This window comes from Cyprinodon variegatus, unplaced genomic scaffold, assembly GCF_000732505.1.
Source record: "Cyprinodon variegatus isolate N-32 unplaced genomic scaffold, C_variegatus-1.0 Scaffold1205, whole genome shotgun sequence".
Taxonomy (NCBI): Eukaryota; Metazoa; Chordata; class Actinopteri; order Cyprinodontiformes; family Cyprinodontidae; genus Cyprinodon; species Cyprinodon variegatus.
This window is the reverse complement of record NW_015151658.1, coordinates 137,042-162,738: the sequence shown is the minus strand read 5'-3', so window position 1 is coordinate 162,738 and position 25,697 is coordinate 137,042. Positions and strand designations below refer to the sequence as shown.

The 25,697-nt window shown below is 37.5% G+C and overlaps 1 protein-coding gene across 1 annotated transcript; it reads left to right on the top strand.

Moving 5' to 3' along the window:
- The first annotated feature begins 7,809 nt into the window (after positions 1-7,809).
- jam3 (junctional adhesion molecule 3) lies at positions 7,810-25,053 on the top strand. Its single transcript, XM_015401289.1, has 9 exons — positions 7,810-8,020; positions 17,880-17,951; positions 18,073-18,186; positions 18,360-18,512; positions 20,326-20,528; positions 21,894-21,993; positions 23,555-23,681; positions 23,784-23,835; positions 23,969-25,053. The coding sequence occupies exons 1-9, from the start codon at positions 7,972-7,974 to the stop codon at positions 24,002-24,004; spliced, it is 906 nt and encodes a 301-aa protein (XP_015256775.1). The 5' UTR covers positions 7,810-7,971; the 3' UTR covers positions 24,005-25,053.
- Positions 25,054-25,697: the final 644 nt, after the last annotated feature.

Sequence of the window (25,697 nt, the reverse complement as noted above, 5' to 3'; positions counted from 1 at the left end):
CCTGCAGCTTTTCAAAGCTGAAGCCAAATGTGTATGAGCTTCAGGGAGCATACGCAAGGAAAGGTTTTTTTTTTTTTAAGTACATGCTTAAAATGTGGTGCTTATATCAGTGGGCCTGTAGTGGAACAAAGAGAGGCAAGATTTTCCAAGGAAAAGATGTCTCGCTTCTTGGATGTTACTAATAATAGCTTCAAGAAAGGGGGGTTGGGGGCTTTATGAAAAATCTCATATGAGCTGCGCTTTTAGTCTAACAGACAGAAGTGTTAGAGATAAGAAAATACATTGAAGGCACTGTAAAATATGACCAAAATAAACCCAGTTGGTGTAAATTAGGCTTTTTTGCCTATGAGAGGTCAACTTGTTTAACATTAACTGGAGTATGTGAACCTGAAAACATCCAGACATCTGTACGCACAAGACAAGCTTTTTATCTGTATGGGGACAACGACATGTGAAAGGAATTACAGGAGCAAACAGGCCAGATCATGACAAATTAAGCTGGTCTTTGTTTCTGTCTCCCATATATTCTTCTCCTCTTCAGTCACTCTTTCCTAGTTTGTCATAATTTCTTTGCCCCCTTGTTGTGAGTATTCCTGGTTCTCAGTTTTTTGTGGATTTATTTTTTTGGATATTTGCTTCTGTTACCCTTTTTTTGTTATTAAATCTTCAAGAAACCACTTCAGCTTCAGTGTCTGCATTTGGGTCCTGTCAAACCTCCACCCCACCTTGAGACTGAGGCTTTTCAGATTGAAACACATTATTCACCGCTCTCAAGGGAAATCAACAACAGATGAGATATATACTCACTGACATCCATCTGTCTGGAAAGGGTTAAAAAATAACCGTGGGAATCCAACAAACCTCAATTAAAGCCGTTTTAACATACATAAAAAAACAAAAAACATAGGACAGTGGTGAACCCTCTTAAAAGTAGCTAGCCTAACAAAATTACTCCAAGAATGAGTCAATAACTCATCCAGAAGGCACAAAAAATAACATCTTGGGGTCACTGTTAGCAATTAATCAAAAAAATCTACTGGGCAAAAATAGCATGAATGGAAGGGTTTGAAGATGAAAATCTCACCTGACAAAAAATGAACATAAAGCTCTGAATCGTATTTTCATGAGCAAATCTTGACATCCCAGGCTTTTCTTCAAATTATTGTGAATTGATGAGAAAAAAGGGAAACTTTGTGTCTGGCCACCATTACAGAAAAATAACCGTATAGCAACAATTAAATATGGTGGTGGTAGTGTGATGGTCTGGGGCTAATTTGCTTTAAAAGCTTGACAAATTGCTATAAATGACAAAAGATTCAGTTCTGCTTCTCTGTGCACTGGGGTCAGTGATCTTAAGAACAGAAGCAAGTCCAGCTCTGAATTGCTCATAAAACAAGAACAAAGTATTTACAAATTACATACTAGTATCTGATTTAGACAAGTTTTCATTATAGGAATAAAACTAACAGGATTTGGTCTACAAAGAGGAATGGACAATATTTCCCCAGAGCAATATGATGAACTAATTGCAAGCTATTGAAAAACTTTATGGCAAAACTAGCTGTTAGGTTAAGGGGCAATTCTTTTTAACATCTCAGTCAAAGTTTGCTTGGGAAGCTCTTTTCCTTTAAGAAATGAAACCATCATTTAAAGACTGCTTTTGTATTTACTTGAAATGTCTGCAATAATATGATACACAATTTATTTAAAAATCAGAAACATCAAAAATCTGTACTAGGTAAAAAATATTTTTTTATAGTACTGTAGGTCTATATGAACACAAAGCAAATTTTAAAAAAGTAAAAAAGATTAGGCATTAAATTATTTCCATTTATTTAGATTTTATAGGTGTCAAATTACTTATCTTTTTTAGAGGAAATGTTCTCTTTTGAATTAAGTTAATATGAAGGGTATTCATTTAAATTATGAGTTTTGTTTTCTAATTACTGTTATCAAGAAAGATGTGGGAGGATATATGTGAGGGGATAATTCAAAGATGCAATATTTCAGGAAATGCAGTGACTGTGTAGATGGTTCATCCAAAAATAGGATAAAAACATCTGTATTACATCTGACTTGGTCTACTAAAATTAGGCTCTGCGTGGTTAATCTAAATTTATATTTTCTTTGATGAATTAATTTACGTTCTAAACAAACACACAGTGTTTTGGGCTTCCAGCATGATAGAACAATGATTAAGCTGATTATGTAAGTTACAGGATGGCATGGATTTGTAATTCTGCAATGTTTTTCAAACTATTAGTTTGAACATATAATGTTTAAAGTCTACATAATGTATAAAGAAATGTCTGGTCATATACTGCCCCCTACTGTATATCTTGCTCAGGTTTTTATAAAGAAAAAATACCCTTGTTTCATTTTAATTCACCAGGTCATCAGTGAGTCATATCTGCCCTACTTTGAGAATATTTAATATGTTTAGTAATATTTTACCATAGTTTGGTAGACAATGTTGGACAATAGAAAGAACATGTGTCACCATTATTTAGGGTTGTTTCTAGGCAATGGATCTTCTGCTCAGATTTCTTTGTAGGGGAGTTCATAGATGTTGGAGCTTGAGCCATTTTTCAGTGTAGTCCTGTTTCTCTGAATGTGACTAACTGTATGTGCTCTATTTTATCCTCTGACATGGGAGCTGGCTTGGAGCTCATCAGCCTGACTGTGTCTGTCGTGGATGGGGCCACCTGTTTAGCTAGTTGACAGTTACTTTTTGTATCTCTGATTCATTTTGAACCCCTTTCGGCCTTGAGGTTCTGGAGGTTTTTTCCTGTTAAAGGGAGTTTTCCTCTCCACTGTCTTTACATGCATTCTTGGTGTGAGGGATTGCCGTCGAGTCAGTGTATCTATGCAATCAACTGGTTTTCCTTAGATAGAAAACTTTGAACCAATCTGACTGCATGATCTGGTGGAATTGTCTCTATAAAGTGCATTGATTTGACATGTGTTGCAAATTGTTGCTATATAATTAAACTGAATAAAAGATTGAAATTGGCACTGCTGACCTGCAGCAAAAAGGTTCGAGGTTGATTCCTGGCCCAGGGTCATTCTTCATGGAGTTTGCATGTACTCCCTGTGCATGCATGGGATTTCTCCAGCTTCCTCCCACAGTCCAAAAAGCATGACTGTTAGGTTAATTGGCTTCTCTAAAATTGTCCTTAGGAGTGCGTATGCATGGTTGTGTGTCTTTCATTGGACATTTTGATGCAAGCTTCTCTCCAGAAGGTAATCCACACCCAGAGCCTTCACCATATCTCAGGCAAGCCCAGGGCTCTGAGCTGAATGAGTCCCACAAGTACAGTACAGTTTTTTATTGTTAAAGGCATGCTGTGTAAATTTTGTACACTAGGGGCGTTAGACCTGTAACTACCCATGTTTTGCTTATACTAAACATCTTTCATAGTTCCTTATTTTCTGACCCACATGAAGATCACACCAAGGAGATAGGTAGGGCAGATTTAAGATTGTTTATTAAAAAAACACGGCCCACAGAGTTTCCTTCAGGGCGTTTGGAAAGGAAGGGAGCGTAATGCACACTGCAACAGATAGCTAGTGTTATGGGGGTATGTGTACGATGAGAACAACAGAATTAGAATTAGACAGAATGATCTACTGGGGGGGAGTGAGCGGGGCTGTGGAGGTCTGCAGGCACGAAATGCAGGAGCTTGCAGCAGGGAAGGTGGCTGCCAAGCAGGAGGAGGCTGGAGGGTTAGGCAGGGCAGGCCGATCAGTCTGTGGGGTGGCGGCAAGTGACAGTCAGATGGGTGTTGCACGCTGTTTAAGCGCTGGCATGATGGCTTCAATCTCTAAAACTTGGCAGAGATTTGTGACTCGCAGAAGTTGCTTTGAAGTGGGATTCGGAGCCGAACAACAACGTATCGCTAACGGGACAAAAACAAACAATGCGCTGGCACAGAAAACACCACAGCTCCTGACAACATTGAAAATAATAACAAAGACAAAATACTGTATACTAGGAGCAAAGTGTTAACTTACCAGTCTAATAATAAAGTTGAGAAAAGACAATCAATTTGACATCCGGCTTCTTCTTTCAGGCTAGGCCAACAAATAAACTTCTTTCCATGATTGACTCTTATTTTTCCTCAGGCACGATCCCTTTTACGTTTTCTCCTTTGAGCCTACTCAGAAGGTTTAAACTTTTTCCTTGCCTCAGCCATGTCCAGCAATCAAGCAGGCAGAAAATGGTAGAGCAAACTGTGTGAGCAGAGGCTTCCTGCTGCCCTCTGGGAAGAGGCTTCGCAGCATTCAATACAGGTCAAGCAGATTCCAAAACAGCTTCTTCCCCATCGCCATCAGATAGCTGAATGCTGAAAAAACTTTAAATCATGTCGCAGACTCTGCATCAACCTGACCATATTAATGCATTTTTTTCATCATGTTTTGTTTTTCTCCCTCAATGTTTACATTTGATCACTGCTGTACTTTAAGAAATGTTATGAGAACTGTACAAAACTAGAACATATTTCTTATACAAAATGACAACAAGATTAGTCTAAGTCAACTCCCAACTTAAATAGTTGGTATTTCAAGAGGGGAGCCCCGCTTGTAGCATTGATAGTGACAAGTGCTGTATATTCAAAACATCATTCAAAATAACTCATTTGTGTCAACTCCTTAGGTCACAAAATCCGCCTTTAACTATAATCATACACAATGTTACCTGTAAAGAAATGCAAACAAATCTTTCCAAAAATGAAGGTTTATTTGTAATTAAATAGGTTTGAGTCCCATATACTTCAGCCCCCTAAAGCTCCTGGTGCTGCACAATGACAGCCCACTGCTCTCTCAGAGCATGTGTTAAATGCACAGGAGAGATTTTTTTGCAATATACAGATAAGAATAGGCAAAAATATCTGCCAAAAAAAAATATATGATACTAAATATCTGTATCTGTTACAGCCGGTTCAGGGCCTAAAGCAGCAATGCAGCCCCTCAGGATTACACTACAAGGACCATGTTAGAGTCTCTCTATGACACTCCCTGATGCTATATTTATTTTATCCTAGATATCCGAAGCACTCGATTGAGAAGGTTTCCCTTTTGCCTGCAGTCCTCATAATATTTTTCACCCTTCTGTGTTTTGGCAAATTCCTTTACCTCTGAACTCTCTAATTGAAGCCATCCTTAGTGTTCAGAATCTTCGACTGCACTTAATTGAGGCCAGTGATATTTGCAATGATTTAGATGTCTTTCTGAGTTCTTTTGTGACTTCCTAATGATGAGGGTGAGTGTTAAAGCACTGCTTCCATTTTCACTTTAGTTGAGGAGCATGGTGGTGGAGGGGATTGATTACCCTGAGATGATCCCCTGACTGATCCCTAGGCTGGCAACATACATTTGGTTGAAATCAATAACTGCAATGACAACAAGAACATGAATTATTATTATTAAAAGTATTTCTGACTCTGTTATGGCCCCTGTACCGAAAACACACTGCTGAAGTCTATTTTTCTTCACTTAAGGGTATTTTCCCTTATTTAAGCAGGTAAGTAGTACAGTTTGCCAATATGATAAAATTACTACATTTAAGGGGTAAAAACCTGTTATCTTATTTCAATTGCATCATATGTGATTATCTTATAGGGACAAAAACAGGAATTTCTTTGGAAAATCATATTTTTTAACAACTCTGATTAAGGGCATCGGCTTATTTAGATTCATTTTGCTGTATAAATCTAAATCAATTTCTTATGTTGATACGTGCTGATGGAAGAGACTGCCACTGATTTATCCTTTGGACCAATTTAATATATTCCCTATACTTTTTTAATTTTAATAGTTCTTTAGAAATGACAGTCAGCTTTAAGCTCCAGTCATATTAAAAAAGGATCACCTTTTTTCATCTGCTAAATCAGTGGTGTGAACCACTGATTTGTGACGATGTTTTATTTCCGGGTGGATAATCTAAATAAGTGGTCCTCCTAATTGTTATTCTGGTGATATGTATACGTAAGGCTTTTCTATGTGCTCGTCCCGTTAGCTATCTTTTTTTGTGTATATGCGCATTTTAAGCCGCATATGTGTGGTGTGCTACGGTATCAGGCAGTCATTGAAACGTACCTTTCTCACTGCGGTTCTTTGGAAATGGTCGTAAGAGAAAAAGTGTCTACGAAGTGTATGAGAAGAAAACAAAGGCATCAGAATAGGCAGATATATCCCAGAATGCTTTGCACAGAGAGATCTCCTTGCAAAGCATTATGGGAGGTGCCATAGGCTGTCTCTACTCGATAGCGGTAACTAATAACAAAGATGATGCAGGCACAGCTCGGAGGAGGAGGAGTTATGTGACCAACAGAGCAAAGAGTAGTGATCATCTATCCAAACGGTAAGTTAACTGAGACCCTCCTCTATGTGGACACAGTCAGCTTGTATGAGCTATAAGGAACAGCAAATTTTAAACAGGGCGTGCACAAAGAGAAATGGGCTCATGCATACTGTTGTACACGCATTTAAAAAAAAAAAAAGGAAAAGTCAGCTTTAGAATACAAACTTCTGAAAGTATTTTAAGTATGAAATTAGTACATACTTTTCAATAACCTATAGGTGTTTTAAGAGTAATTTCATTTGAATGTGCTTTACCAGAGACTTCCATGTATGTCTAAGAGCACTACTGCCACCTACTGGTTTGTGACGTAATGGCGCGGTATTGGCTATTGAGCAATCCCAATGCTGTATCTGCCGTTTGTCGCAATGCGCTAATATCTATGATGGCGACGACAGGCGCAATGTGCAAAGAAGTGAATAACCGATTAATGACGTGTTTTTTCTCTACCCAGAGGGTCGATGGCAAATCCTCCCTCTTCAAGTTGGCAATCCAACGGCGAACCCGTCCTTGCAGGATCATAAATCTGAAAGGTAATAAAAAATGTTTTACTTGTATTACTTTTACCAGATGTATTACAACATCCAACTGCCATGCACGTGGGCATTGTCAGTTTAGCTACAGCTCTCATGATTTTCAGTGGTGAGGTCCTCTGGAAATCTTCAATAATTATTGTTGATTTCAGGTGTGTCTTGTTTCCATTGATTTTGCTTGTAAAGCGGAGAGAATGGCCCTAGAGCCCAGGCTTACCGCACCATGACGTCACTGCGGGAAGATGTCAGGTGTTACTATATTTGGGCAAAAATGGCCGTTCCCGGACCCAGTGATTGCGACGAAAATGACCTATTGATTATTCCATGCTGACCTGACTTTTCCTTTAAAGTGGAGAGGGTGGGTTTAAAAAAAAAAAAAATCCTCCACAATACCTTTATTAAAATGAACTATGTGCTCTTGTGCTGTTTCTTGTGTGTGTCTGTTATTCTTTTGTTCTGTGCCCCTGTGAAGTAGCCACTACGGAAGAGGATTAGGGCCACTGGAAAAAAAAAAAAATTAACTAATTTTTAGAATTCTGACTGTATTCTGTCAATAAAAAAGTCAGAATTCTTAGATAAAAGTCAGAATTCTGAGATTAAAGTCAGAATTCTTAGAAAAAAGTCAGAATTCTGAAAAAAAAAGTCAGAATTCTGAGATGAAAGTCAGAATTCTGACTTTTTTCCCAATTTAAACTGAAATGAAATTTAAAAATCTGTTAACTTTTTTTTTCAGTGGCCCTAATCCTCTTCCGTAAGCCACAACAAAAGCATAGAAATTTTATTTTATTTGTATTTTTATTTTATTCTAAATAACCACTAGAGGGTGCGGGTCGCCTCTTTCCCACGCCAGCATACGTTCAGTGTGCTCTGTGTGTGTGAAAAATCGGAGCTTCTGTTTGACTCCGCCCACCGCCTGTCAGACAACGCTCAGGGCGTCAATTCACACACATTCACGGTCCACGCTTGTAGCCATGGAAACCTGTCGATGGCAGCATCCAGCAGTCTGCTCGGACAGACAGCCTCAGAGGTGCTGAGTGTGAGCAGCTGTACGGCGTCCCCTAAATCAAACGCTGCAAGATGGCGATGGCGAGGCTGTTGGCTTGCTTTGTTCTGTGCTCCAGCCTAGGTGAGTTGTTCGTCCTTCCCGGTGAGCTCTGCAGGCAGGCGGGATGGAAACAGAGCGAGTACGGAGCTCTCTGTCCGTTAACCGGGACGTTAGCTTGATGTGAGCAGGCTGGGGAACGCCACGAAACGCTCGGATGATCCGCCTATTGAAGCAGTTATTATTTCATGGTTGTTATAAAGATATATCTATAAAAAATATTTAACAATCTTAAATATAGGGTACAATTTGGATTAAAGAGCATGGAAGAAAAATTATTAAAGCGACCGTTAATGATACAGCAATGATAAAGAGCGAAACAAAACGGCATCATTTTACTGTAGGAGGAAGCATCATCTGTGTTTGCCTTTCTTAAGCAGATGTCTCTGAGGATTTTTTTTGTGTGTTTTTCCCAGAAAAAGAACAAATGTTTGGTTAGAAGCAGTAGGACAGGGTGACCTGTGGGTATTTGAATTCCCAGGCCTGCAAGAGCAAACAGAAATCTGCTGCATGCAATCAGAGTTTCCCATATAATGCACTCCGAGTAGATTATTATAATTACAAAATTTGTTATTAAGATTATATGGATATTATTATAGTGAATTAGAATATTATACTTGGCTTGAAACAATTTGATGTGTTTATTTTGGTTTCCTTTTCAATGATCAAGAGTTTTTGCATGTCTAAGTTGGCAAGAGATTAGATTTTGATCCAGTTGTATTAATTATGGTCATAAACAGTGACTGTTAACACCTTAACGAGTGCAGCTTTGTTATATTTTATGTCTATGTAAAAACTGAATCCAATATCTGTTTTAATACTCCCAAGCTAAAGAAAATACACAATCCAGTCAATGCATGCATCAAACTTAAAGAAAAAAGGAAATGTCCCCGAAAAAAAGTCTATAGTGTGCATCTGTAATTATAACAGTTCTTGTAAAAACCGACCACTGTGTTTATCAAAGGGGAGCTGCATAAAGGAATAAAACAAAAAACCTGTTAAAAGTTAATTGCTTGATATATAAAGTGAACCACAGGGCCATTTGCAGCTTTATAAACCTCAGATCCAGCAGATCAAAATAATAGTTTATATCAGTAAAATAAAACAGTAATACTAAAAAAGTAAATTGGTTGGTGGGATCTTTCAGTTGCTGTTTATGTTCCAGGGCATATCATAGTTTATTTATCATATATTTGTTTTGCATTATGTCTTTAATACAGGGGTCAGGACCAGTTCTATAGGGGCGCTGGCCCCTTTTGGCCCATCTAGAACCCCCCCATGTTTAAGAAGGATATCGGATTATGTTTTTTTTTTGTTTTTTTTTTGTAGTATTGAATATGAGTCAATGTTTTTCCCTGAATTCATTAATGTACACCAATGTTAGAGCTCATTTTAAAAGCGTGGAATGACCTCTGATCCATGTTGGGAGGTAGAGCTGGAAGCAGCAAGACAAGAAATGAACATTCATGCTTTTAAATTGAAGTAGATAGTATACAGTCAAACCTCCAAATTCTACATGCTGAATAATGAATAAAGAGAAAATCAGGCATTGTTAAATTCATCCTTGAGGCACAGCTGGAGCTCATAAAGCATAATTGTTTTGGTTAAATGAAGCCTGAAAGATGCTCCTACTTTTCTGTTCCAATTTTAATGAAGAGGATGTAGGTGCATTTCTTTACCTACTTTAAACAGTATCCTTTTCTTGCTGATTTTTTTCTTCTTTTATATTGCCTTTTAATATTAAAATTTCAATGTATCAGTTGAGACAAGTAGAAAAATACCTTTAGAATAATTTTTTATGTATCTATCTTTTATTAGAAATATGTTTTATTTTTCATTCTTGTCCTTTTTTAAAATCTAAAATCCATTGTGCTGCTCTTCCATTAATCCAGACAAGGCAATCAGACCCACCATAATGTTAAACTATGCTACAACAACAGAAAAAAAAGGAGAAGCAAATTTTACTCTACATGAACCTCAGATTCTATGTATTGTTTGTCTAAATTTAAACTAGTTTTATGTTTTTAATTAAATTGAAAATATTTAAACTGTTTTTTAAATTTTATTTATAGAGCCTAGACTCCATGAAATCAATACAACTGAGTTTCTTCACAGTTAAATTTCTCATATCCTCTGTTTGTTTCATATCAAAACTTTATTTGTTCTTTGCATCTTCTCCAAACTGTGTATGTAGATGCAGAGGTACAGAAAACTGCAGCTGCATTTTATTGCTTTAAGCTCTCCCACATAAGTTTTCTTCAGCCCATGTCATACTTGTCGTTTCCCATGATTTAAGAAGACCAAGATAAGGGTAAAGCACAGTTCATCTGCCCCTATCATACGCATCCCTGTAGTACTAAATAACAGGTTGACTGTCTCTGTGTAATCTACTGGAAGGAATTTTACAGTCGGTCCAGTATGCTGTGAATCCCAGTGGTCCTGGCTCTGTCCTCAGCCTTCAGCATATTTGCAGCGACAGCACTGGAATGCCTGGGAATAGGCTTTTTATAGAGGCACAGGATCAACAACTTTGTAGCAAAGGATGGGGACGGCTGGTTGTTTTCATACGCTGCATGTAAGAGGATTGCAGAATTCTGCTATTTAAAACAGGGGATGCCTTCCGAAAAGGCTACAGAACCCATTTCGTTTGCGCCTCACAATAAGAGGGGGATTAAATCAGGCTGCATTTGCTTTTTGGCGAATGCTGAGATTATTTCCATAAACCAGAAATGCTGTCTTCTCTTTAGCCTAGATTGTGACATCAAGGGGACAAAGCACATTTGTTTAGATGCTTTTATTATAAGCATGCATAAATAATTAGCTGCACATTATAGTGTTAATTGAGTGCACTGTAGTCTTTCCCACGTCCTAAAAACCTCAAAAATGTAAATTTTATAGAAGTGGTTTATTTCTTTATTCATTGTGCCCCTAATTTAATCTGCAGCCACAGATCCATTCATTGTGTGATCTAACTGAGGACTGAGGACACTGTCTTTTTGTGTCTAATGGACTTGAGGGCAGTGACCTTTTGTTAAAGCACTTATCAAAACAGATGGTCATTTAAAAACTGTAGCATACCCTGTGTTCTGTTAACAGAATGACTTATTACTCACAGTTATGTCGCAACCTGTATGACTGGGAAAGCTTGTGTGTTTTTAAGCGCAAAGGGATCGAATTATATGTCCTAATACAGCACCCCTACGAAGGTATTCGTGCCTCTTAAATATTTTGGATTTCTTGTTTAGCTGCAGTTCAGTGTTATAGTCCTCTTTTCCGCCCTCCAATCGTTTTTTTTCCCCCTCGGGATTACCCTGGTTTTATCTCCATCCACGTTCTCATCAACTTTGACCAGCTTTTATGTCCCTGCTGACCATAAGCATCCTCACTGTGTGATTTTGACACCTTCGGTTGATTTATTTGATTTTGTGTTATGTGTGTAGTCCTAAAAGTTCAGTTTTAATCTAATGAGTACTTTCTTCCTGTTTGCTATGACCTCCATATAGCTTTATGTAAACTTTAAATTAGCATTTTTAATTATTTTATTTCACCATTGGCTCTCTTTTTCCATGAAGGTCAGATTTGTAAATTGACCAATGGTTTCTAAGCCATATGTGGCTCTGTATGCCCCTACTGTGCCCCTTGAGAGCACTAGCCAAAACTGATGAACTGATTGCTGTTTTAGGTCTAAAGGTAATTAAAGCTATAGCCTTAGCTGTTATTGTACGATTTTTTTCAGATTAAGTATTAAGAAAAAACTTTGCAAAAATGAATAAACAAATGGAACATGGAAGTATTCTTCCATGAAGTCGGAAACATCATGATTCTTCCTGTCTTTTAACATATATGTTCCGTTAAACGAAAAGGTCTTCATTCTGTTGTTATTTGAGCATTTTTTAATGCAATTTTTACCAATGAAATACTTGTTAAAATGAAATCTTTTAAAGGATAAGGTGGACTTTGTTGGTCATGTCAAATTTGATTTATTAAAAGCAGGAACAAAAGGACAGTATGAGCCTTTAAAGGTGGCTGACCCCTGCTTTAAGCAGAGGAGCATGATTTGGTAGTTGTACCATTTTTTTTTTTTTTTCCATTTTGAGATCATGGATAAACACGGCACCAGGAAAGTATTCGCAGAGCTACAATTTGTCAATTTTTACTGATGTTGCAATCTCATCTTATATTGAGAAAAATGTATTTACTTTTAACACAATTCTACTCACACAACCCCAGTATGACATGTAAACTGTTTTTTGTTTGTTTGTTTAGTTGTTCTTTTTTTAGATTTTTGCAAATCTATTGGAAAAAGAATCCTAGGAACTCACATTTCTATCAGTATTCCCAGCCTTTACTATGGAGCTAATAAATAAGCTGAGGTGCATACTGTTTGCACTTATCGTCACATTTTTCTACAGTTTAAATGGAGTCCACCTGTGTCAAATTCAATTGATCGGATTTTATTTAGCTCATCCAGTGTTCCTTGGCCAGGATAGAGTATTTAGATAGGAAAGGCACAAACTTACCTATAAAAGCTCTCACAGTTGACATTAATTTCGAAGTGCAAACGTGAAGTCAAAGGAAGTGTCTGTAGACTTCAGAGACATGATTATACTAAGGCACAAATCTGGGGACAATTGGAGAACACATTCTGCTGCTTCAAAGGTCTAATGAGCACATTGGTCTTTATTAAGCATAAATGGAGGAAGTTTGGAAACATGACTCTTGAACTGACCAAGAACCCCATGGTCTCTCTGTCAAAGCTCCATTTTCCTATGTGGAAAGGAGAACCTTCCAGAAGGACAACCATCTCTGTAGCAACCTACCAACCAGGCCTGTGTGGCAGAATGGCTGAAAAAAAATCCACCCCCTAATGAAAGACAAATCGCAGCCTGTCAGTGTCGTGGTTTTGCCCTTTGTGGACTTCTTTTTTAGTTTCTTTTTTAGTTTTCAGTTATTTAATTATAATTGAACTTTATTGATCTAACATTGGAGAAATTTACCTCGGCATTTAACCCATACCCTTGGGGAGCAGTGGGCTGCTATCGTGGGGCACCATTGGAGCAGTGTGGGGTTAAGGGTTTTGCTCAGAGACCCACAGTGGCAGTCTGTGGGTTTGGGGCTCAAACTCAGAACCTTAGGATTTCAAGCTCTATGCCCTGACCACTAGGCCGCTACTCCCATATTTATGGCATTCTCTTTTGTTGGTCATTGGTTTCTTTTACGTTTTGTGTTGTATTTGTGCAGTGTTGCATTTTTTTTTTAGTTTCTGTTTGTTGCTTGTTTCGTTCTTCTTTTTTCTCGTTGCTTTCTTGTCGTTTCTTTTCTCCCCTGCTGCTTCTTATCTGTTTATTCGCTTCTTTTTTGTTTTGTCCCTCTTTTCTCCTCCTGTTGTGTTGTTTCTTGTTGTTTTCTTGTCATTGGTTCATTCCTCCTGTTTTTTTTTTCTTGGTGTATTCTGGTTTTTTTTTTTTTTTTTTTTTTATTGTTCCTGGATTTGCGCTTCTGTTGCCACCACTCATTAAATCTGCAAGACACTCGTCTCTGCCTCCTCATCTCTGCATTTGGGTCCTCAAATAACTTCCACCAAACCTGACAGTCGTTTACCACATTGACCCAAAGGATACTTAGACAGGGAGAAACAAAGTCCTGATGAGGTCTGATAAAACAAAAGCTCCTTTCACACTAACAGTAATATCCAGTAATTTACTGGGTCATTTATGAATAAAGCCAGAACTGATTTACTGGGTATAACTGAACCTGGTGCTCTCCAGGACTGCATAGTTCACAGAGCAAACATTCAAGGCATTGATCAGATTAGTCTGTGAAAAACTACTAAGTTAAAGATGCAAGCTAGCTTATGTGCTCTCTATCATTCATTTAATGGTTTTATGCTTTGTGCATGTGTTTTACAAGAGGTTGGTATTTGATGTAGTTTTTATTAAGGTGGTCAGGTTTTACATCATGTCTAGACTGGAAAAGCTCTGCTCTGACAGGCCCTTCCTAAACCACCCACCCCACTACACCTCTACAACTGCTGTCAGACAGTTGACAGTTGTCACAAAAAGTAGCAGCTAAGCTTTGATAGTTCTCTCTTGATTAGAAGTTATCCACCATGCTAAACTAGATACACCAAAATGTGTTACTTCTTCTGAGATTGGTTTATTCCAATAATACTATATCCTTTGCATTGCTACCACCTGCAGATGATATTAGGGCCATCTATTCCACAGTGGCTGGGTTAAGTGGCAAAAGAGTTGATCTGGTAGTTTCCTGGGATTAATTTGCATGTGTGAGAGGATTCTTGTTCAATGCGGGGATGTGTTCTGCATAAATTCCTGGGTCTTATATGTCAGAGGAGCAAAAGACTGAACCCTTTGCTTCAAATGCTAGACATCATGTTCGGAGGAAACCTGGAACTGCTCATCATAAGGCTAATACCATCCCCACAGGCAAGCATGATGGTGCTAGCATCATGCTATGGGCATGTTTTCAGTTGCATGAAGTGGCAGACTAGAGGACAAAATAAACATATCAATGTTCAGATGTTTACATCACACATTCAGGATCTTAAAGGAGTGGTTACAAAAACTATATGTGAAAGTCTGGAGTTGTCAAGCCATAGTCGTCTTCTACCTGGTTGAATATCTGAAGAGATCTGAAGCTTGCGGCACCCTATTTAAAACATGTTGCCAAAGGTGAATCCATGCAAATACTGTCTTAAATACTTTAACACTTTCCGGATTACTGTATGATAATTGGACAAACAGATGGAAAATGGGAATGTCTAAATGGGAAGAAAGTTCATGCAGTATGAATGATTTTGCTAAGGTCTACAATAGAACAAGCTGCTAGTTATTGGCTTTTTAGTTCCAAAATGTGTCCACTATAACTGCAGAGTCTGAAGCTGCAGAAGGAGCCGTATAATAGCTGTTAGAAGACAGTACAAAGATATGTGGGGGAAGCATTTGTTGATCGGAGCCTCCTCGAGTTTCACAGGACGTCCAGTCAAAGCTGCAGTAAAAATAGATCTTGATGCACAGAGTGGGAAAGTCAGCAGCAGAGACGGAAGCAGAGACCTGGGAGTCAAATCTCATCAGTGTCCTCGGCTGTGTTTATATGACCGGATACTTTAGCGGGACCTCGTGTTTCTTCATTTTCTGACTAAGCGTCACCCATCCCTGTTGTCATACCATGCAGCACATCTCAGGGTCACTCATCTGCTAACAAGGATGTGTTGAACAAATACCTCTGAGTGCACCATGCCTCTGGCAAACAGGCATGTCTTGTTGTATTCAGGAGCTGCTCGGATGATTATTATTGTCTTATTTCTGTCCTCATTTACAACCCCCCTCATTCTGCCCCCACTGCGAGCAGGAACGCATTCGTTACTCAGTGTGGGAGCTATTATTTGTTGGTCTCCCTAGCAATTACTGCATTTAAATGTGGCTTAGACATAAAAGGTTGAATGCAGGGTACCGGTAGCAAACAGAATACTGATCCATCTGTAGCACTGAACAAAGACACGCCGAATAACAGCTTTAAGATTTTATTTATTTGTTGTTGTACTGGTACCCGTTCATCCTTATCTATTTTTCAATTAAGCTGACATTTTCTTTCTGGCCCCGTTTTGATAGAACCTGTGAATTATGCCACTTGCCATTACAGTCTGACATTTAGAAAATAACACAAATGGCTTCGAGCAGTTAATTCAATCAGTGAACCTTAAATTTAGCTCATATCATGCATTTTGTCTGAACCAAAGTCAATCTAGATGGTTGATTATTACAATCTAAAAGGGAACAGATGTTTACAGAGGAAAATGTTTATTGAAAATATTGTTATGTGATTGTAAAACCTAAAGAAAAATAAAAACTGTTGAGGTTAATACAAAAAATAGGTATTTTTAAATCTGACATAAAATAAATAAAAAAAATTAATTAAATAAAAGTATCTAACATTAACCTAAGGTATAGAAAAGAATTGGGTCTCTCAAGTTTTCATTTATTTTGTCTGTTTTTTTTTTATCTTAATTCAGACATTATACAATCAAATATGTAAAATCTGTTGAGCCAATTGTCCATCGATTCCTAATTTTCTCCAAGGACATTTTTGTCATCCACACATTTGTGGGTAGTAAGAAATTATAAAAAGAATGACATTTTAAGAAACTTGTAATAAGCTGTTACTAAAATTTTGACAGTTTACCTTTATTTGTATCAGATAAACATATTACTGTACCTGTGCAAACTTCAATCTTAAAAATCCAACCATCCATTTTCTTTACTCGCTTAATCCCAAGTGGGGTCGCGAGGAGTGCTGGTGCCTATCTCCAGCTGTCAATGGGCGAGAGGCGGGGTACACCCTGGACAGGTTGCCAGTCCATCGCAGGGCAACACAGAGACACAGGAAAAACAACCAATCATGCACACTCTCACACCTAAGGACAATTTAGAGAAGCCAATTAACCTAACAATCATGTTTTTGGACTGTGGGAGGAAGCCGGAGTACCCGGAGAGAACCCATGCATGCTCAGGGAGAACATGCAAGCTCAATGCAGAAAGACCCTGGGCTGGTAATCAAACCCAGAGCCTTCTTGTTGCAAGGCAGCAGTGCTACCCACTTATTATTAAAGATGCACTGATCTGAATATAATGCAGATTTCCAACCCACAGGTGTGGGGCTGAGTGGCTTCTCCATTTTGTTTTTGACTGAAAAGCTAAATTATCTTAAGCATCTTAGTTTGGTAATCAGGGCAGTCTAAAACAGTTTGCATGTGGTACCTATAGAGAACTTAGATCCTTATATTTACTCTATCTGACAACATTTCTAAATCCAGCGTCATCAATGGAAGGTGGAGGTTGAAAATGGTAAAGAATAAGAGTTCAGCCTTCCTGTTATCTGAATTCCTGACAGGTTCTCTTGTAACCTGAATGAACCTGACATTAAGAAAGAAAAACTTCTAACCTCTCCATGCTTCCTCTGTATTCATTTTCAAACCCCTGGCTGAAACTGAAAATATTGAGATCTTAGTCTTCTCTCAGTTATCACATCCTCACCCAAGGATTAAGGGTTAGTTTCTAGTCACTCAGTATGGTGACCCACTGTGTGGAAAAAGAAGAAGTTTTTTTTTCCTTTTTGATTTTTTGTTCAGGGCTGATTTAGCTTAAGGATGGAGAATGGCATTTCCCAGCCCATTTCTCAGTGCCTCTTAGCTTATAAATAAATAAAACTAAAAGAATGCTCTATACCTTAGTTTTCCTACTCGGGGTGAACTGCAAACACAAAGTACAAAGCTTGCAGTCTCCTCCTAAAATGTGTCTTGCATCACAAAAAGGCTATTATTATGCTTTTGCATTCCTCTGAATCTGTGAGCACATAACCTGTGATAAAACTTCACAATGTGTGTTTTTTTATCCGGCTGGAGTTTAAACAGAAGCTTTTTAACATTCAGATAACTGTCATAACATTTGTACCAAGTTTATGAAAAACGTTGATCATTTAGGTTTCATGTAGCACAGCTCTTCCAGGTTCAATAATTATTTTATTATCTGTCAGGAAGTATCAAGTTAGTGGTAAAGTCAGAATATGTCAGTTTCTCTGTGTGGTCCACGTGTTCATTAAGTTGTAGAACTCCAGTGTTTTGGCCCGAGGCATTAGACTCCTTAAATATATAAATAGGATATAATTAATGAGACATTTTCATACTGAATCAGATCCCAAGGCTCTCTCACGCTCTCCTTTTTTATCTGTCTAATCGACTGGTTATCCGACAACGTGCCTGATTATTAATGTCTACTGATAAAAATGCTTTGTCTTTCCTCTGAGGGTAACTCAGGATTTAGTATGTTCGTTGTTTTTCTTTATTTCTGTTTTTTTTTCTTCCCAGTACACATTCCATCGTCGTTTGGAGTAATCCTCCGAACCACAGACAAGATTGTTTGGGCAAATGAGTTTGAGCGTAAGTTGCAGAAGAACAAGTCCAACCTTTTTATCAAGGTTACCTTTTGTTTTCCTGTTCTAAACCCTCTTTCCCTCTCTTTTGATCTCTTCTTGTCTCTTTTGTGCTGTTGTCTCCACAGCCATTGAACTGACCTGTTTGATAGAGTCCATTTCGACAAACAACCCCAGGATAGAGTGGAAGAAGATCAAAAACGGGGTTCCCAGCTATGTTTACTTTCAGAACAAGATATCAGGTAAAGCTCTTGGACAGTCCCAGCGTTCCACAGCGTTTCAAAGCATCGCCTCAGAGCTCCAAGCTGAGCCAAATGAATGAATGGATCCTTTAAGGAGCTCTGTTTTCGAAGCGTGAAGTCACACTGTGTATTTGAATGAGGAACTGTAAAGACTTTTCTTCTCTCACTAAAAGGGGACCTGGAGAACAGAGCTCAGCTCAGAGAGCCAGCCAACATTCTGATCTTCAACACCTCTCGAGCAGACACCGCAGAGTACCGCTGCGAAGTGGCCGCCATCGAAGATCAAAGAGACTTTGATGAGATACTCATTAGTCTCGCAGTTAGAGGTATGGGGAGCAAACTTACTCCAGAGCAACTGAAGTGTTCTATGCACGTCAACTAGTTCCGTCTAAGATGAGTTTTAACAGCAAAACAGCAAAGTGAGGTTGTAGAATCCATTTTTGTTTTTCATGTGTGCCCTTTAACATCCAGCGTTGGATCAGAGGATCAATGTCACTTTGTCCCTAAAATATGAAGCTCAGTCAGGCAAAGTTTGCCAGGGAACCATTTTTGACATTGGGGATTGCTCTGATGAACAGCTTTGCAGAACTACCACATGTTTTCTGATTTGGTTTAGGTTAATAGACTTGATTAAAAACTGAACAACATATCCCTCTAAAGTACTTAGCAACATACAGATGCTAAGTGCAGTTTATAGAGTTAGTTCAGCCGTTTTGAGTTTCTTCCATAAAAATAAACACTTCTATCAATAAAGAACCCTTTGGGTGTTATATAAGGGCTTACTGAACTACTGCTTAGCCTCATCACAGTCACTGCAAAACTTTGCATTCCTTAACAGTAGCATTTTCTGACCTAGGCGGGCAATTCTAAGCTTATATTTAGACTCAAAATCCCCTTGAGTACACTAGACTTGGACAGGGACAACCAAAAGAATGAGCGTCAGCAGTCTTTGCTACTCTTGGTATACACAAACCGAAGACTGTGCATGTATCCAGACATACATCGACTCAGCAGCTCGTTGCATTAGATGTATTCAGTCAATTAAGCCACCAACCACCACAACCATTTAATGATATGAGTACATATCGTTGCAGTTTAATTCATTTTCTATACTATTATATTAAAACCCAAATAGAAAGTAAACAATAAAAAAGTGACTGGAATAATTTTTTTTAAGCTTAAAGGTATAGAGGACGATCTTTTATTTCCAGGTGGATCATCTAAATAAGTGGTCCTAATTGTCAATCATTCTGGTGATATATTTATGTAAGCTTTACTTAACCCTTTAGCTATCTTTTTCTGCACATGTGCACTTTCAGGCATATATCTGTGGATAGCTACAGTCTCAGATAGTCATTAGAGCTCACCTTTCTCACCGCTTTTCTTTGAAAATGGCCGAGGGTCGTAAGAGACAAAGTGTCTATGAAGTGTATGAGAAGAAAAGAAAGGCCTCAGAAGAGGCAGATATATCCCAGAATGCTTTGCACAGAGGATTCTCCTCGCAAAGCATCATGGGATTTGCTGTCACAGCTGCACGCTGTGCTACCAGACAGTGGCAAGTAATAGCCGAGATGGCGATGGCACCGCGCTGTGCAGGAGGAATTACTTGACCAACGGGGCAAAAAGCAGTGATCATCTGTCTGAAACTGGTCAGTTTGCTTTAAAGTCCACTATATAGTCCCCGCTGAATGTGGACTCAGGAAGCTTGTATGTGCTATGAGAACAGCACACTTTATGGTCTTGCACACGCATTTTTTTTTTTAAGTGGAGAGAGGGCGGGTATTTTTAAAAAAATCCTTTACAATACTTTTAAATGTCTTTACATTCTGGAATGTACAGAAAGAGATTGCCATTTTCCTACACCGATAGCTCCTCTAAACGCTTGTAACTGTTTTAGTCACAACCCTCCATGCAGCATTGTTTCTTTCACATATATGATTTACAGTGTTTTAATAATAGTTTGTTGTTTTAATGTGTGCATATTCTTAAAGAGAAATTAGAATCATAGAGCTTCACAAAAATCTGAGATTTGCAACAAAAAAAAACAACGAAAAATAATCCTCATTTTAACCATGGGATGAAGTAAATGCAACAATGTCCAACATTGTTGTAGTGATGGTAGTTTCTGCTTGTGTGCAGTGAAACCTGTGGTACCACGGTGCAGTGTACCAGAGTCGGTCACAGTGGGAACATCCACAGAGCTGCGATGTCTGGAAAACGAAGGTTTTCCTGCTTCTCAGTACCGCTGGTTCCACAACAACGAGGAGCTTCCTCAGGATCCGAAAACCAGCCAGAGATTCCTCAACTTCTCCTACATCATCAACCCTGACACTGGAAGCCTGGTAAAAACAAACTAAAACATTGAAAAGCCTTTTATTACCACATTTCATTTAATATCATGAAAACATATTATCAGAAATATAGGTTTTTTTGTTTTGTTTCTTTTTTTTTTTTGCATATTACCTGAAACAAGCTTCTTTTTTAAATCTATTTAGCAGAAATCCTTAGGCCTAAACGTAGTATGTCACAGCTTATGTAACATAAAAAGCTTAATCTGAAACAAACCTTTAACCAATGAATGACTAATTGCAAGAATAATCCCTCTGTGCAAAGATATCCAGCAAGGAGGCTTAACCAGACAGAGACATATGAAAGGAGGATAATGTTCCACTCAAAGCAAATCTTCTATGTTTATTATTTACCAAAAAAAAAAAAAACTCTGACCAGATAAGAATAACATCTGTTAGATTTTAGATCTCTAAAAACAATGTAGTTGTTGTGGATGTAATAATTTTGGATATTTATAATGAACCTTTCTTTCATGCAACTTTCTTTACGGAAACAATTTCAATCTCTGTATTGTTGTTGTGCTGGTGTTAGAAACTAAGTCATCTTCCGAGTTACAGGGCAAATAGCAGGTAGAGGAATAAATCTGGTTAAAGCTTTCAGTAGAATAGTCCTTAATAATGTGTTTTTTCTGTCTCTAGATAACTGAGTCATTGAATTTAAAAATAAACAGGAAAGTGATTAAATCATCCATTACAGACACTTTGGGAATGTTTGGACGCTCAGTGAAGATCATGTCCACAATATGTCCCTGTTTGTGTTTGCTCATTGAAATGTCAAGTTAAACAAACATTACACTTCTGTCTTCAGGATTGTCAATGTGAATGTTGAGTCCTCCCATAATAATAAAAACCAAACATATCTATATATCTTTGTTTGTCATTTTAACTTTGTAGTTTTCAGTCAAAATTTTCTGTGCATTTAACATTAAACACGGTGCTGTGCTCTAACCACTTGTCATGCTTCTCTGGATACTCTTAAGTATTCAGATTATCTGTGACCAATGGTATGATGATAATGTCAGTATGCAATATCAATATATATGACATTTCTGATATTTCAGTATACATTACAGTATACAGTATGATTACAGCATTTGTCAACGTTATATCTGTTTTGCTTTTTGAAGCAAATACTTGTTAACTGTTTTATGGGAGGAGTTTAATAAACACGGCAGAATAATTCTCATAGGTTTGTAGAGGCATCTTCCTGATGCTCTCATTTATTTTATATTCATATCTAAATTATATTATATATTGACTGAAATAAAGAAATGTCTCATGGTAGATGTTTTAGCCATATAATCTAGCCCTACTGTGTTCCAGTGGACTGAAGATTTTTTTTTTTTATTATCTCCCCAGAAATTTCGACGTGTGAGAAAAGAGGATGCAGGCGAGTACTACTGCCAGGCAAAGAATGATGCTGGATATGCACAGTGCCCTCCAAAAACAATGGAAGTCTGTGAGTTGTACCTTTAAATTACTACCTTTAAATCATTACCTCCGCCGAGGAGGTTATGTTTTTAGTCGAGTTGGTGTGTGTGTCGATCTGTGTACAGCATTAATTGAAAAGTTATGTATGGATTTAAATCGAAATTTTTTCACAAAGGTGCACCTCAGTCCGAGGAACAATTCTTTCAAATTTGGTAATGATCCAATTCATGTGCAAGTTTTAGCTATGAGGTCTGTGCTCTCTGAGTGCTTTTCTACTCATTTATGGTATTTGAACTCCAGAATTTTGTTGAGGTTTAACAGAAGGAGCGAGTTAAAACTTTATTTTATTTTGAAGAATTTCTCCTCAGCTCAACTACAAAGAAAAATGATAAAAAGAATCACCAAAAGAACTAAGAATAAAAACTTTATGTCTATTATGGACTTTTTCTTCAAACATTCAAAATAAGGAGTACGAACCTGCTTGGGCAAGATGTTTTTGGTGTAATAACTGGGTATGTTGCTGGTTTATTCAGCTGTATTAACAGATTGCATGTTCTTCTAGCAGTTTGAGAGGGATCTTGATAGAAAGATGAGGTTCTAAGCCATGTAGTTTGAGGTAATAATGATGATAATTATTTGAATAATGATAATGCTAAATATTTATAGTGCACTTTATATAGGTAGTTTATATAGGAAGGTTTCATAGTGCTACAAAGAAACATTACACATAAAAAGGTTAAGTTAAATATAAAATGATAAAATATCATAGAATATTAGAAGACTGCCTTTGTCTGTTGGTCACAGTAATGATGTGATCTAAGTCTGGTCACAGTAATGATGTGATCTAAGTCTGGTCACAGTAATGATGTGATCTAAGTCTGCCGGGGATATCAATAAGTTTTGGGCTCTACAGTAAGAGCAACTTTTAGTTTAATTAGCAGGAAATCAGGTCACACCTACCTTGTCCTAATGCTGATTAGAGATGCACAGATCAGTTCTGAGGTAAATTTTGAATCTCAGGATTTAGAAGCTACTGTCTGCTCTATGCAAGACTATTTTAGCTAATTAGAACCTTTCTTTGAGAGTCATTATTTCAGAGACTTCCATAAAGTCTGCCTACGTTTCTGGTACTAACATTTTTTTATAACAAGGTATAAACTCAAAAGAATCAAAAAGAGCAACTTTCCTGAAGTATAATGTGCCTTCCTGTTGTCTACTGAACATCTCAGTCTCTCTCCCAGGCCCAGCAGTGAATGAACTGCTAACAAGTGTTCACATATTGTAGCGTCTTACATCTCTGTGCTTTCTCTGACCTATTTTCTAATCGCTGATTTTGAAAAAAGCTAGCTTTCACTCTTCTTCCCTCAGTAACAGTAATCACACTGAAAAGTGTTTCTTTCCATAAGAGCTGTTCATTTTTCAAAGTGCGCTTTGAAAGCCCATAAAAGAATATACTATATTTTAGTTACTGACTTATCATCAAGGCTAAATAGGAGGCGAAGCATCTGCATTTAATTCCTCGGTGTTTGCAAACAGATCTTGAATACTGACTTTATGGGATCCCTCACTACTCCTCTGTCTTGTTGCAGGTGACATCGATGTCCTTGGAATTTTCCTCCAGTCTTGCGGTGGACTAATGGCAGTTGTCACTTTGATTTTTGTTATTTATGTGATGAAACGTTTGTGCTGTTACAAAAGTGTTTACAATGGAAACAAGTGAGTATACAGTTTAGCTCTAAAATCTATAAAGTCCACTAAGGGAGTTTCGTTTTTATTTCATTGTGTTTTCCTATTTTTCCTTTTCTTTTCTTTTTTTAGTTACAATACTCCAGCACAGGCTCCTGCTGTTGATTATGCTGATGCAGATGAGGTAGATGAAATCCAGAAATTACAAACAGCATATTATTATAATTGAATCCTTTTTTGATATGTAATCACCAAGCTGGTTGTGATATTTTAATTTTTTTTTTCCCGATTTTCCTTTTTTTTTTTGTTTTTTACAGGGTCATTTCCGCCACAAGTCTTCCTTCATCATTTGACAGAAGTCATGGGGAGAAGCTGGTGGATGAAACAGAAAGCTCTTAAGGTTACCTAGCAACAATGATGCTCAAGCTAATGACATCTAAGGTGTAACATGGCACATTACTCTCAGATGCACATCAACTCAACCGACTTGCCAAAGTACTCATCAAATTTGTGGCACCAAATATTTTTACAGCACATTTCTTTTTTATCTTGTTTCGTTAAACAACTGTTTTTTTTTTTTCGTGTTCGAGTTTCTTTACCAACATGTTTGTTTGTACAACAAAAGCATTTAAAAGCTGTGAAATTTAATATTTGATATTTGGCCCTCAGTGATATTGCAAGTTACTGTAAGCTACATCCCTCTCCTTTTCTTTTAAATGGTCCTTTTTTATATAGTCCTTCAATTTTTTACGGAGCGAACTTGTTTTTGAAAACTTTTACATTAGATCAATAAAACATGTCCTTAATAGTTTCACTTACAGATGAATATTGTATATATACTGTAGATAGACAGGAAAAAAGTAGCAGACTGTAAAAGGCTGATCAGATAGAACTCATAAGGCACACTTTATCAGCCCTTTTTTATATTATGTTCTTGAATATACTAAATATGTGAGTGTACAGATAAAAACAATACATTTTAAAAGTATATCAAACTATGCTGAAAGTTAACATTTACCAAAAAAAAGTGTTCAAATAATTTTTGGGGAGTGCTGTTTATAAGTGACCTTTTCGTGTAACAAGTTATTTTGTGATTATAGGACATATTGTCCAGTTGTGATTCAGTATTATTTGAACTTACATAAATACTATTTTCATTTGAATGCACCACACTAGATAACTTATTGTAAATAGTAGAATAAATTGTTTGTTGCAAATAAATTTCACTGTATTCACTTAGTGTGTTTTGCAGTGTTGCGTCTGTCAGTAGCAACAGTTATCTCTATGCAGGCGTGTGTAAATGTTTATGTGTAACAACTCAGGAACTGTTGTAAAACGTCTGCTGTTTATTTGATATTCATGTTACACGTTATTTTGTTACTATTAAATACATTTCAACTGCACAAGCAAATGAGTGTCCTCTTGTGAATGATTTAGTAAATCTGGTAGTGGCAGTAATTTTTTAAAAGCGTAAACGGTAGGAAGGGGTTCCATGGTGGAAATTATTTCTGAAAATATATATTTTTTTTTTATATCAAGGGAAAAAGCCAAATAAATAAGGAAATAAATTATGTGAACTAAAACGTTGACTGTTTTTTAAGAAAGAAAATTAGTTTGTTGCGAAACCAAAAAGAAAAATTACAATATGACTGTAAGAGGGGGGTAAATGATAACTAATAAGACTTATACCTACACAAACTTTATAGTCATTTTGTATACACTGAGTGTGTACAAAACAATATTGATATGGTCAGCTTGATGCAGAGTCGGTGACATAATTTAGAGTTTTTTCAACACTTAAGCAGCCTGATGGCAGTGGGGAAGAAGCTGTCGCGGAATCTGCTCGACCTCCATCGGATGCTGTGAAGCCTCTTCCCAGAAGGCAGCAGGGAGAACAGTTCATGGTGAGGGTGTGAGGGGTCAATGATAATGTTACGGGCTCGGGACACGCAGCGCTGGAATGAAATGTCTTTTATGGAGGGAAGAGGATCTTCTCTGCAGTTCTCACTACTCTTCTCACCTTCTTCCAGTCTTGGGCGCTGCAGC